This window comes from Brachionichthys hirsutus, chromosome 7, assembly GCF_040956055.1.
Source record: "Brachionichthys hirsutus isolate HB-005 chromosome 7, CSIRO-AGI_Bhir_v1, whole genome shotgun sequence".
NCBI lineage: Eukaryota > Metazoa > Chordata > Actinopteri > Lophiiformes > Brachionichthyidae > Brachionichthys > Brachionichthys hirsutus.
The window spans coordinates 7,184,855-7,197,984 of NC_090903.1; the positions used below are offsets into that span (position 1 = coordinate 7,184,855).

Consider the following 13,130-nt stretch of genomic DNA (forward strand, 5'->3'; position numbering starts at 1 on the left):
AATACAAAACAAGTTCATTCGTTAATTCATCTTCTACCACTTTGCATGTTACAAAGGTTTCTGGAGCCTATACATCGATTTATTTGTTGCTGTTATATGATTTTTAAGTTTAAGTTTAAGTTTGTCCATGTGTGTATTTTAAAGCACAGATTTGTGTTTAAGGAACTGGATTAGCTGCATGTGATTTATTAATAAAGGGGAGGGACCTAGAATTAAGCATCATCAAAACTGTTGGCTGAGCAAAATTACTTTTTTCACAGCAAAAATAGACTCAGTAAAGTTGACTTGGATCAAGGCGGAACTCAAATAACTCACCGACTCTGCATGGTGTCTGTGCCGTGGCCCCTCCCCTCTGTGACACCACTGAAGCCCCTCCAATCCCCTTCCTCTAACCAAGCCATCTATGAATATGCATGAACCTCTGAAGGCCATGGGAAATCACATTAACTAGATAGCTGGAGTGGAATCAGTTGAGTTGTTTTGTCAGGGGGTCCACCAACCCATCAAATCCCAGAGAAAGGACTTAAAACTTTTCTTTTCTTGCCCACGAGGAGATTATGATTTGGGCCCCGAGGGTTAGAGGGCCTCTCCTGGTTCTTCTTCTCCAGCTTGTCCTTATCTGCTCTGCTCAAGTAAGATGAGCTGCTTTTCTCTACCCCCTGTCTCTCTATTTGTCTCCATAGCTTGATGTGACAAAGTCATAGGCGAGTGTTTTCCCTCGCTTATTCCAAATAGCAGGATCTATCGTATCTATCTTGTATTTTAAATATATTTTAATTCTGGAGTTGGTAAGGCTTTGCAATGCTTGTATCAAATATGCACCTGTTCTCATTATTTCACATTGCCTGTACTGTACAAAGGCACGTTAGCACAAAAAATAACAAATATTGTCAGGTCGTTTTCAGACCTGATACTTCCCTGATCAGATTACTCTTTATTTTAATTAGAGGACCGAGGGACCTGCTGGCCCTCCTGGACCTGCAGGTGTCCCAGGAATTAATGGCGTTGCTGTGAGTGGTCTTTGTTCAGTGATATTATTTACCTTGTATGTCAAGATTTACCCACCTGAAAACATAAAATCTCGTTTTTTTCAGGGGGAAAGGGGAGACGATGGCGACGACGGTCTTCCAGTAACTATAATATTTAATAATGACTTAAAATGATGGAATTCATTGTGGAATTTGTTTCCATAATTAGTGTGTATGTGGAATCTTTGTTATTAGGGACCTGATGGAGATGCAGGTAAACCCGGCTCTTCAGGATTACCTGGAATTCCAGGAAATGATGTGAGTACTTTATTCCATTTTATATAATATATCTATTATATTTTATATACTTGGTGTTTTCATTCAGGCCAGCAACCTACACAAACCAGCAAAGAGTTCTAAGTGTGATCCTCCCACCTTTTAAGTTATGTCCACACTTATTTGCCTGCACAGTGTCCATTAAAATTTGAGCAGAAAATCTTTGCAATATGAGTGAAAAATGTGAGGAATTTATGAAACAGGATGAACAAATGCAAATTTCCATAGTGATGAGATATACCTTGATGCACATCTAAGTAGTCTAAAAACAATAGCAGCTTTGTCAGCAGCCTGCTGTTAGTATCTTCTGTTGAGAATCCTCAAAGCGGTGTGGAATGATTTCTTTCTGTGAGCCTGTTTGAAATGAGCATGAGGAATGTTGCCGTCTGCTCGGTCCGAGACTTTTGGCCTCTGCCCTGGCACTGAGTTTTCCTCTGAGTCTGCTGTGCTGAACAGGTTCTTGAGGACATTGTGACCTTTTTGGAGACTGAGCTGGAATGCCAATATGATGGAAACTGCAGCGCCAATATGTTAGACTCCTCCCATTGGAGGAGGACTGCTTTATGATGATGCAAAATGTTGATATCAAATTATGACATTTCTAAATAATTACAGAGCCATTGCCTCCTGCGGTAGTATGAACCTTGTATTTGCATGTTTCGTGTTTCCTATGTCCTGACAATTAGGGGTGATGTCTGTTCTCTGCAGGGTTTGACCGGCTCGATTGGAGATCCTGGACCCGACGGTCCTCCTGGACAGAAAGTGAGTAACTAATGAGCCTTCACTTTCCCCTGCTTCAGAGTGAAAATGGTGCCAAGCTGCTGTCCAGGCTTTTGGCATGGCAGCAGGAGCCATGGTGCATAAACCAATTCCTCATGACAAATGAGACTTAAGTCTTCCCTGTAATCTCCATGGGGAACAGATCCCTGGAATCGTCCCTCATTAGGCTAAACATTGCTGGGTCAACTGTGTGGAGCACAGTCATGTGATGAGCTGGAGGAATGTAAACTCGGATCCAGAGCTTCGGAGGACATCATTTCAGTATTTCTACATGCACCTTATGTTCTCATCTTTGTCCTTCAGGGCGAACACGGGAAACCTGGGCCTCGTGGTGCAGCAGTGAGTGGTGGCTTCTTTCTAGACCTGACAAATCAACCATGACCATCTTGCTTGATTTGAGCACACAAAAATCACACTGAGTCGCACTCTTTATGTGTCTCTTTAGGGCGTTGGGACAGATGGACCTCATGTAAGTAATAACAACAACAACAACAACAATAATAATCAGCATTTAATTGTTTTTAAATATGGTATTATATGTTACATTTTAGTAAACTGTCTATTCGTGATAACCTGAAATGTGATTTTGAATAGGGAACGTCTGGACCCGGAGGACTTCTAGGTGAAGTGGGAAAAGTTGGAGCACCTGTGAGTAGGAAAAGACTGTTACTTTAATCAGAACATGTTTCATTCAAGGCTGAAAGGATAGAAGAATGCCATTTAGTTAATAGTTCAATGTAAGTTTAGTGGTTAAATCAGCCTGCAGATGCTCTCAGGCATATTCCATTATTACAAAGTCATAATTTCATGCATTCAACTTCATGTGGAGTGTCAGTGTAAGAGGTGCTGCCTCCCAAATGAACATTAGGAATCTAAGAATCGATGACAAAACATATTTATGCACACATTCGTTCAAATTAACAGAAAGTCTCTGCACAAAGTACGTTTTATTTGAACATAAATGTAACACATTTGAGGATAGATAGACTTCCAAACACATTCTAAAAAAAATCTAGGAAATGTATTTATGGCTGAAGAAATTAAGCCAAGTAGTCAAATATTCATCCCTTCATCTGACATATTTTCTCAGACTATTTTAAGAGTATTGCTGTATTTTAATGTAGTTTCATTTGAATTTTTCCCTTCAGCTATAGTTTTCAGCATCATCGTACATCCTAAAATCAAAGTACAACATTTTGATTAAAAGTTAGATCACTATCTGGGTGTTAAATCCCAATGTGTTGGAGTATATTTAAATTAGAAATGCCTCTGGCTGTACTGACAAATATGGACATTCAACGTAAAAATGAAAATGATTTCTGCGGTTAATTTTATGATGATTCTTAAGTGCTGAGTGACTTTTAGCATTGAGGACACTGATTTGAAACAATGTTTTATTTTGGAAAAAAAAAAAACACCAGTCACAATTAAAACATGAAAGTTTCATAATTCTAATACAAATATTATCTTTTCTTGTTCTAGTCCAATCCTGCTGTAGCACATTTGACAATCCTATAGTTAATAATTCACAGTGAACCAAAGCAATGTTTTGACAAAGCCAGCGCTCCTGCTGAAAGCTCTTTTTGAACGAAAGCTTCAGCGCTCAGCACTTGTGGAGAGCCCAGCACATTTATTCTCTTTGTGTTTCTGACAGATTTAAACATCTTTTCACAGGGACCCATGGGTGTGAGGGGGCCGCCGGGACCACGTGGACCTACAGGGCCCAGAGTAAGTCATGAAGCTACATTATTTACAGATGATGCTAGCATGAGATGCCTTGTTAGTTGTTATGCAGGTACCGCTCATTGTTTGATGATGTTGGCTAATATCAGTGTTAAACTGTTAACTTCTTTTATTGCTACACTTCAGGGTGCAGCTGGAATGCTGGGCAGCGCCGATTTGGTAAAGGTTTCCTGGAGATAATAGAAAATAGTAACCAGATTTGTTTGGGTAACTATTAAATTTCAGGAATATTTATTGAAATGTATCTTTTTGTTTAGTGCCCAAATTCTTGTCCGCCTGGAACCGCCGGCCATCCCGGCCTTCCCGGTATGAAGGTGTGTTGAGGTGTTTGGTATCTTAAAATCATATTAAAGTGTAACACAATGTGGTCAACAGGTTATTCTCTGTATGCTTCAAGGGTCACAAAGGAGTGAAAGGTGAAGCAGGAGAACCTGGGAAACAAGGGCACAAGGTAAAATCTATAAACCCTTTGTTTTTGAAGCTGAAATCCTCTGTACTTCTAGTCATGTGAAATGTTATGCACAGCAGCAACAGCAACAAGGTGAATTCATGCTCACGTCAATTGAGATAAATTCTACTTAAAAACACAGATTTACCTTCACATGCCACAACGTTCCACGCCAGAAAACAATTATGCGTGATTTAAACATGAAAACGGATTTTACCGAGACAAGTATTATGTGCGATGCTCTATTTCAAGAGGGAGTAATGATACAAGCCTTTGTGTAATGCCTCTGACTCCATGTAACGCAAGGAGGATGATTTATTTGAAATGATGCTCAGGTACAACTGCACTGTAATGCGTCTGTACACTATATAAATGGAAATGAGCCTGGGACCATGTCCCTCTATCACCCAATGCCAGGATGTGATTCACTCCCAGTCTCCCACCCTGTGCTCCGAGAATGACATCGTCCCTCATTGGAAGTTTGCTTTCAGAACCCTTCTGTTTGTTTTCCCTGCACAAATACCTAAATCTAACCTTGAACTACAGTTAACAATAAAATCAGATGCTGTGCTGGCAATGAAAGTACAGTGATGTGAAATATACAATAAGTATTCAGTTTATAGTCTGCGGCTAGGAACATTGTGAAAAGTGTTGCATGGCCCAGTAAAGCATGATCTATTCTGAAGGACTTACACAATGTTTATATATTTGCATAGTACATAGCAACAATATCATACAAATCTATAACAATAAACAAAGATGTTTCTCTTAATGACTGAAGAGTTTGTCTCTCTCCTGTTGTTTCATATTCCTCCTCCAGGACAACAGAGACATTGTGTCCATTAGAGGAACATAAAGTCTGTTTTCTCGTATCAAACAGAATAAAGAATGTTCTCATTTGTCTCGGTCATGAAAACAAGTCAGCGTGTTCATTTGTCTTTGTTCAGTGAATTTTTAGCGTCAACAATGTGGTGTTTACTCACCTTAATGGCCAATTACAACACACATAATTTTAGATATTGTCTTTGCAACAGCAGAAAATGTGCACAGCCTCAGTCTCGCACGGCCATCAATCTTAATGGAGTTGCCTCCTCAGGTTTAACAGAGTCAGCATATAAATTATTTGTAATTCGCAAGCAGGGGAATAGTAATTTGGAGTTAAATCGTCTGTGTTTGCCCTCTTGCAAGCCATTAAAAAGTGAGTATTAAACATATTGTAGATTGGCTGCCTCATTTTGTAATTAACAAAGCGTTGATTGGAGAAGCATCGTCTGTTTGTCCTCTTTAAATGTAGTTGCATTAGTTGTTCGTCTGATTGACTACATGCTGTTTCTCTACCACTAATGTTGCATTTGCTTCATTCCCTCAGGGTGAAGAGGGAGACCAGGGAGGCCCAGGGGACGTCGGATCCCAAGGACCAACAGTGAGGCGCTGTTCATTGCGTTAATTACAGTATTTCAGGTTACAACATGATCTTTATAAGATGTGGCACCTATTGGCTCTTTGTTATTTTAGGGTCCTCAGGGAATTCGAGGAGCCGTGGGAATGATGGGCCTCAAGGGAGAGATGGTAAGTAATAATCACTTTATATTAATTCATTACTTTAAATTTTAACATGACATTAATCAATTAATGCCTATTGAAATTTTTATTCTTCGAAACAGATTAAAATACTAATACTGATATTGTTCTCTGGCAGGGAGCAAGAGGCCTTGATGGAGCCCTAGGTCCCCAGGGTGTGGCAGGGGCAACTGTGAGTTTGCCCAACAGCTCAAAATGGATTTATTTGTGCTACAAGTGAAGTCTGAATGACTGATGTCTGATTCATTGCATTATTTTAGGGAGACCAAGGCCAGAGAGGTGTGATGGGTGAGCTCGGGCCTACGGGTGAAAAGGTTAGCAGTACATCAACAGCACAGACGTTTTCAGATGCAGGGATATTCTGGAATTTGTGTAATACATTTTACCAAATGGACTGAATATAATGTTGCTTGTTTTCTTAAGGGTATTCAAGGGCGGAGAGGAAACAACGGTCTTCCAGGACCAAAGGGAGAAACTGTGAGTGGCTGATCAGGGATAACAAATTGAATTTTGATGATCTATTGTCTGCAAGAATGTTATTTATAACCATCAGGGCCTACCAGGTGTGGATGGACGTGAGGGCATTCCCGGGATGCCAGGAGCAAAGGTGGATCACCATTTCCTTTAGCAGAACTTTTAACCTTGCAGCTAATGATGCTTCACAATTAGGAGCAGCATTAGCTTCTGAACTCATTGTCTAACTTCTTACAGGGAAGCATCGGGATGGCAGGTTCTCCTGGAGAGGTCGGCTCTCAGGGGCTTTATGTGAGTATGAGCACCAAACCAAACTGTGAAGATTGACTCTGATTGGATGCACCTGAATAAACATTAGTTTGAAGCGGTGGAGATCATGCACGCTGCAGTATTCCGTCTGCAATCAGGAATCAGAAGAATACTTTTCCCTCTCTTAGTTTTGAATGCATAATTAAACTGACCTATTTTTGAACATATGCTAATGCTACAGCTCTGTCTCTCCTTGATGTGAGGGGGAAATTACTCTGACTCGTCGAATCGCAAGGCTTTTCCAGGTGTTTAATCTGTTGTTAGTCTAACGCTAAAGCTACTCAACAAGGACAGCCTGAATATGGCAACATTAAGAGTGATTTTATAGATGCCATCATGATTTTGATATCCAGAGCACTTCTTTCATGGTATTCTTTCTTGGGTCAAAACATACATTTATTTTTTATCTGCTAAGGCTTTCATATTTGTGTTCTGACTTTTCTCAAAGGGAGGTTTGTTTTTATTTTATGGCTACATATATTTAAATGTTTCATTACCTGCTTGAAACGACTCTCTGTTTTTAGGGCTTGCCTGGTTCACCTGGACAAAAAGGTTCAAGTGGACTTAAGGTTGTTTTTCAGCTCAACATTAAACAATATTATTATTATTATTATTATTATTCACCTTTATTTATTTATTTACTTAAATCCTGTCCTTAATTATCTGTTTCTGCACAGGGGGATGCTGGTCAGCAAGGCCTTTCTGGAACAATGGGATCTACTGGCAAAACGGTAATTACAAACCACATGTGTTGAAGCGCTGTCATGTATTTGTGTCACCTTTGCTGCGTCAGCGCTTCCTCTTGCTGTCACCCTGCAGGGTGAGCGTGGAGAACAGGGAGAGGTCGGACCTGTCGGACCTATTGGTGAACCTGTGAGTATTTTGTCTGCATCAGTTTTAATTTGAACCAAATTGTCAACCCTTGTCACTTTCTCATGTTTTTTTTCTTACTCTCAACAGGGAGATGTAGGACAGCATGGCCCTGTGGGTCCAGCTGGCAAGCCAGGTGCCAGGGTGGGTTATAAACATGAGTTGTACAGCTCTCACATACATATTTCTAATGTTTAGGTATGGTTATTCGCGGGAAAATAAGGTTTTACTAAAACAAAACAACATAGAAATACATAGAAAAAAGAGATAATCAACAAACAATATGCCACCGCTTGCATTTTGATACTGTGAGCGAAAAAATGCTGAAAATGAGGAAAGCCTTGAGGTGTATGGTCCTAGCTGTTGTTCCACTGGAATATCTTAAAGAATGGGCTGAGGCCGGATCTCACCTAAGGTCTATTTTCACAGTAAGAGGAGACCTGTCAGCAGCAGGCTGAATGAGCTCTTTGTTCTCTGGCATTCCTCAGATAGTCGGTCAGTGATCAAAGGTTGAATAGGCAAGATAGAAAAAAAAAGCCCCTCCTGAATAAGCAACAATGCAAAGCTGCATTAAAATTGTATTATGGCAAAAATCTCCAAGAAAAAACAAACAAAAACCTTAAGAGATATTCAAAATAACTACTCGACAAATTTTAATTTTAAGAGGTGTTTTGCATCATGAGCTAATTTAAAAACAAAAAGAAAGGTTTATCATTTTGTCTTTCAAAGTCGTCTGAGCATCTTAGTATACCATACTAGTTTTAAATATGTGTTCATTTGTTATAGGGACCCAAAGGTGACCCCGGCCTTCCTGGTCTCCCAGGTCCTCCTGGTCTGCCCGGGGTGAAGGGAGACAGGGTAAGAAATGACCACAGTCACATTCAGACACATCTCTAGTTCACGAAATTAATGATTCTAACAAGAAGCTCATCACTTCCCTCTGGTGTTGACAAACTGAACTTGAGCAAGCTCTTTTTGCACGATAGTTGAGTCAGCACATTCATTTTTTATTTTTTTTTATTACAGGGGGAGCGTGGAGAGGCAGGGTCCAAAGGAGATCAGGTAATCCTGATTATAAACATTAAATTCTATATAATTTAAAAATTTATATAAATGAGTTTAAAAAGTAAATAATTTACAGAGCATGCTTTCATAGGGAGAACAAGGTGACGAGGGAAACCCTGGAGACAAAGGAGATGTTGTAAGACACCGACACTAACTATTGTTCTAACTATTTAAAATTCATATTCACAAGAACACAACTGTCCTTGTTTCCATCTTCTGTTTTTTTGTTCTTATAATTGTGTCCAAGGGTGATACTGGAGAACCTGGACCTAAAGGAGAGGTGAGATCAAACAGATTACTTTAGCCTGATAAGTCAGTGTTTTCTAGAGGGGTCAAATCACAAAGGAGTACATTACTTTTATATTCTTTCAATGTTCTTTTAATTAATTTCCCATTCAGACTGGTATTACCGGAGAGACTGGAAAAAAGGGTCCAGAGGGCAGCCGTGGTCAGCCTGGCATCGAGGGCCCCCCCGGAACACCGGGGCAGCGGGGCATGCAGGGGGACAGGGGTCAACCTGGAGTCAGAGGGACTCAAGGTCCGGCGGTATGTAAATGACTTTAAAACTGTAGACAGAATTGAGGATATAATGGATCGTTGTGAAGCAGTTTGACGCAGTATATTATATTCCTTGAGTTCTGCAAAACTAAAAGAAAAAGAATCACGCCAGTTATTAAAGTAATTTTAGGCGTAATATTTATCCTTGTATCATTTTATACAAATCTCTTTATTTTATTTTTACCCTTTTCTATTCTATAGAACTGATTTTAATTTGTCTAAATACATATAGCACTAAATCTCAATATTGTGCCGTAGCAGGGGATCTAGAAAACTAACTGAGCAACATGCTGTGAAAACGTTGTTGGGAATTTATTATGTTAGCAGCCGCCGAATAGCTAACCGGCATTCTGACGTCCCTGCAGAGGAGGCAAGGGAAGAGAACATGTCCTCATTAAGGCTGATTAAATCCCAGATTTACTACGGCGCACTTTGGTTAATAAACAAGGTCGACAGCGGAATATTCTCCTCCCAAAGAGAACAGCATAATCTCTCAACTATTGCAAGTGCAAGTCAGAAAATGTGACAAGTGACGATTTCAATTGATAACTGCAACAACATTTCTTTTGATAACTTTTCACAACTTTTTCTTTCCAGGGGAAAGAGCCGAGCGATCAGCACATCAAACAAGTTTGCATGCGAGTCATGCAAGGTAAGATCTAATAGACCTACGATCCCCATTTATCATTCCCTTGTGCCTCATTCCTTGACTTTAATCTTTTTCAAAATGCCTCATTACCAAGCCACATACAGAGCCACCCCTGCATTGTCTCATTGATCTGGATGGTTGCTGAATTCTCTGTAGCTAAAAAAAAAAGAAAGGTCTCATAGCCCAGAGATGAAATAAGCTTCAGCCTTTGTTTATTTGATGGATGAATAATTCTTCCTCTGAGCTTTAGGAAATGTCTCGCTGTAGTCACAACCTCTGTTCTCTTCATTCTATTGCTCATACCTCTTTGCAACTCATCTCCTGCACTCATGATTTTTTTTATACCCAATGTGCTGAAAAAATTATTTCACCTTCAGCAGACCTGCAATCCTCTTCTCATAGTAAAGAATCTGCTCTGAAAAAGGAAAAACAAAAGCAGTTGAGCAGCAACTGCATTAATTTTCATCAGGAGATAGAAAACTGGAATCACTGCTATCCAGTGAGGAGCCACAGGATATTCATTTTTTTGATCCTTTTCACCATGAACATAAATTTTCTATTGCTGATTGCTTGAAACAAAGAGCATTATCTCCTCTCTGCTCACTTCAGTGAGATTCAATTGAAAAAGACCAAAAAGGAGAATAAGCTGTAACCACCGTTTCACCTCTGCTTCACGCTGAACTCCAGAACAAGAGGTGTTGGACATCTTTTCGCAGTAGCTGGTTTGGGTTTTCAGAAGTAAAAAAAAAAAGTATTTTCGTGCTACACCTTGATAACAGGCAACGTCAACTACTTGGAAACATTTAGCACCTTTGTTTCAGTTTTATTTTTTACAGTTTTTCACTAGGTTTAACATCACCTTTTCGTCATTCTTGAACAGAACAACTTGGCCAGTTAGCTGCAAGTTTAAGGAGGCCCGAGTCTGGGGCAGCAGGTTTACCTGGAAAACCTGGACCTCCGGGGCCTCCTGGAATCCCGGGCAACAATGGTTTCCATGGGCAGCCGGGAGCAAGAGGCCTCCCAGGACTTAAAGGACCACTGGGAACTTTAGGAGTCAAAGGACCAAAAGGTAATGAAGTTGTCACTTTTTAGTATGACAAATAATGTCATTTATATAATCTACACAATGTTTGAATTATCCAATACATGTTGTAGGTGAAATGGGAGACAAAGGCTCCAGAGGGCCGACTGTTCGAGGACATAAAGGTCAGCCAGGACCTCCCGGACTTCCCGGTGAGTAAAATCCACTCATTTTTAAACCCAAATGTTTCAAACATCTTATGATATAATTTGCTCTTCAGACCGCTCCTTCTCTCTTGAATCCTTTAAATGTAGAAATGACCATTCTGAAACAGAGTTGTAATCACAGGTGAGCCGGGCAAACCCGGCTACGGTCAGGACGGCAGGGACGGGCAGAGGGGACCACCTGGCATTCCTGGACAGCCCGGTGTACCTGGGCCTCCTGGTGCAGCCGGTCCTAATGGTTACTGTGATCCTTCAGCTTGCAACCTCCAGGCGGGTGCCGCCCACCAGTCTCTGGATGTGAAAGGACCTGCAGGGAACTAATAGCCACTCGAGCATGCAGTGACAGAAAAACTTTTTGATTAGCTTCCCTGAGCACATACCATTTTTTTTTACACTGACTTCCAAATGGTCTTGGTTGGTCAGCCACCTTTGATTCGTTCACTTATCTTGTGAGAGCGTTTGTGCCATCCACCCATCCACCTCTCCACCAGAATGAGCCAGCTTCTTCCAGTTCAAAAGAAACCTTTCATGTGCTGCAGACATGCAGCTCATTCTGCAGTGTTTTCCTGCCTGACAGATGTTTTTTTGGGGGAAGCTGTCCTCCACATTTCCGAAATGAGGAGAAATGCTTTTATCCCACTCTCCGAGTACCTCGCCTGTATTTTCGTCTTTGCTTCCGGAGATAAAAGCTCCCCCCGTTTTCTCACTCTACATTTAACAGCGTCGGCAAAAATTAATCTGTATCAAATCATTGTCTTAATTGCCCTCTGCTTTTACTTTGCTCTGTGTGTGCTAGTGTACCAAAGACAAATGCCCCCTGTTCTATTGTACATTTGGACATATCTGACTTTTCCTTTCAGCCCCACAGCTCAAAATAAAAAGGAGAGAGGATGAAAACATCATCAAGTCACGCTGACTTCAGTTTATGTTGTAAATCTGTAAAAAATGTTTGAACTGTGGTTAATTATATTTCCTACAAAAAAACAACCTAATGTGAGATTTTGCCTCATTGTGCACAATGACAAGAGTTTGCATAGATGGAAATAAACTAAAGGGATGAGGTAGACACTCATTAATGTTACGATGAAATATAACACATTTTCATTTTAAATTCTACTGATTTACAGAACAACTAGCAAATATTACTCATGTAGTTGGAGAAATAATTCTTGTGATTTTTTTCATTATGTATAATATCATTAAGCAGTTAGCATAACTACCAGGGACTCAACATAAAAAAAGAGTCAGATTGTGTTAAAATATGACACAGGAACACAAAAATAAAGCACTGGATAACATTTATTGCACAAGTGAAAGGCAGGTGACATTAGTCAGTGTAAATGATGAAGATGATGCAAAGAAATTGGTAAAATATTACCTCTGATAGCTGGTAACCACAAACACACAAGATAATCCTCCACAACAGCAGCACCCCGAATCTTTATTGGAGGAACACTGATGTCAATATCTTCAAGTGCACCAAATGTTTTATCTATGATTTTACAAGAAGTTATTTTTAGTAAAAGGCAACCATTTAATTTAATTTTTTATTTATTTTGGTATTTTGCAATTTGGCTAATCGTGTAGATGTGGTAAACCAAGACTGAGGTAGATATTCAACAAAACAAAGGTTTTCATAAACAAATAAAAGTCAGTCAGGGTGATTTGGGCTTTTCAAATGAAAGCAGCAGAGAGACATTTGTAATCCCAAGGGGACCATCCTGAGAGGCTGACCCAAATCCCTCTCATTACAATCTTATTTACAAAATGAGATTATATGTGGCAACAAGATCAAGTTTCATCACTGTGAAAACGAATGAAATATGGTGATTTATGAAATCCCCATATTCAAAATGTGTAACAATTTAACCATCATCCTTTCCTACTTAGAATAAATGGATTGTAACTTTAAATTTGTCTGGCAGCAAATTTTGCTAGTGAAGCGCGTCGTCACATCAACAGTTTTGTGTCCTTTCTATAGTTATCACTGTTGCGCTAAATTGAAGTTTCAGGACAGCCCATGTTAATAGCAATTCAAAATAATTCAATATGTGCCGAGCTGCTTTCATCAGTGCACCAAAACGTTGCTAATGTTGCCTCATTT

The 13,130-nt window shown here is 39.9% G+C and overlaps 1 protein-coding gene across 1 annotated transcript; it reads left to right on the forward strand.

Moving 5' to 3' along the window:
• The first annotated feature begins 557 nt into the window (after positions 1–557).
• col9a1b (collagen, type IX, alpha 1b) lies at positions 558–11,347 on the forward strand. The gene is made up of 32 exons (XM_068741603.1): positions 558–632; positions 948–1,010; positions 1,095–1,130; positions 1,224–1,286; positions 2,013–2,066; positions 2,388–2,423; positions 2,530–2,553; positions 2,679–2,732; positions 3,759–3,812; positions 3,954–3,986; positions 4,085–4,141; positions 4,225–4,278; positions 5,645–5,698; positions 5,791–5,844; positions 5,975–6,028; positions 6,117–6,170; positions 6,280–6,333; positions 6,410–6,463; positions 6,568–6,621; positions 7,164–7,208; positions 7,317–7,370; positions 7,459–7,512; positions 7,600–7,653; positions 8,296–8,367; positions 8,536–8,571; positions 8,666–8,710; positions 8,822–8,854; positions 8,974–9,120; positions 9,730–9,784; positions 10,662–10,850; positions 10,937–11,014; positions 11,151–11,347. Exons 1-32 carry the CDS (start codon positions 558–560, stop codon positions 11,345–11,347), a joined length of 2,040 nt encoding a protein of 679 aa, XP_068597704.1.
• The last annotated feature ends 1,783 nt before the right edge of the window (positions 11,348–13,130 follow it).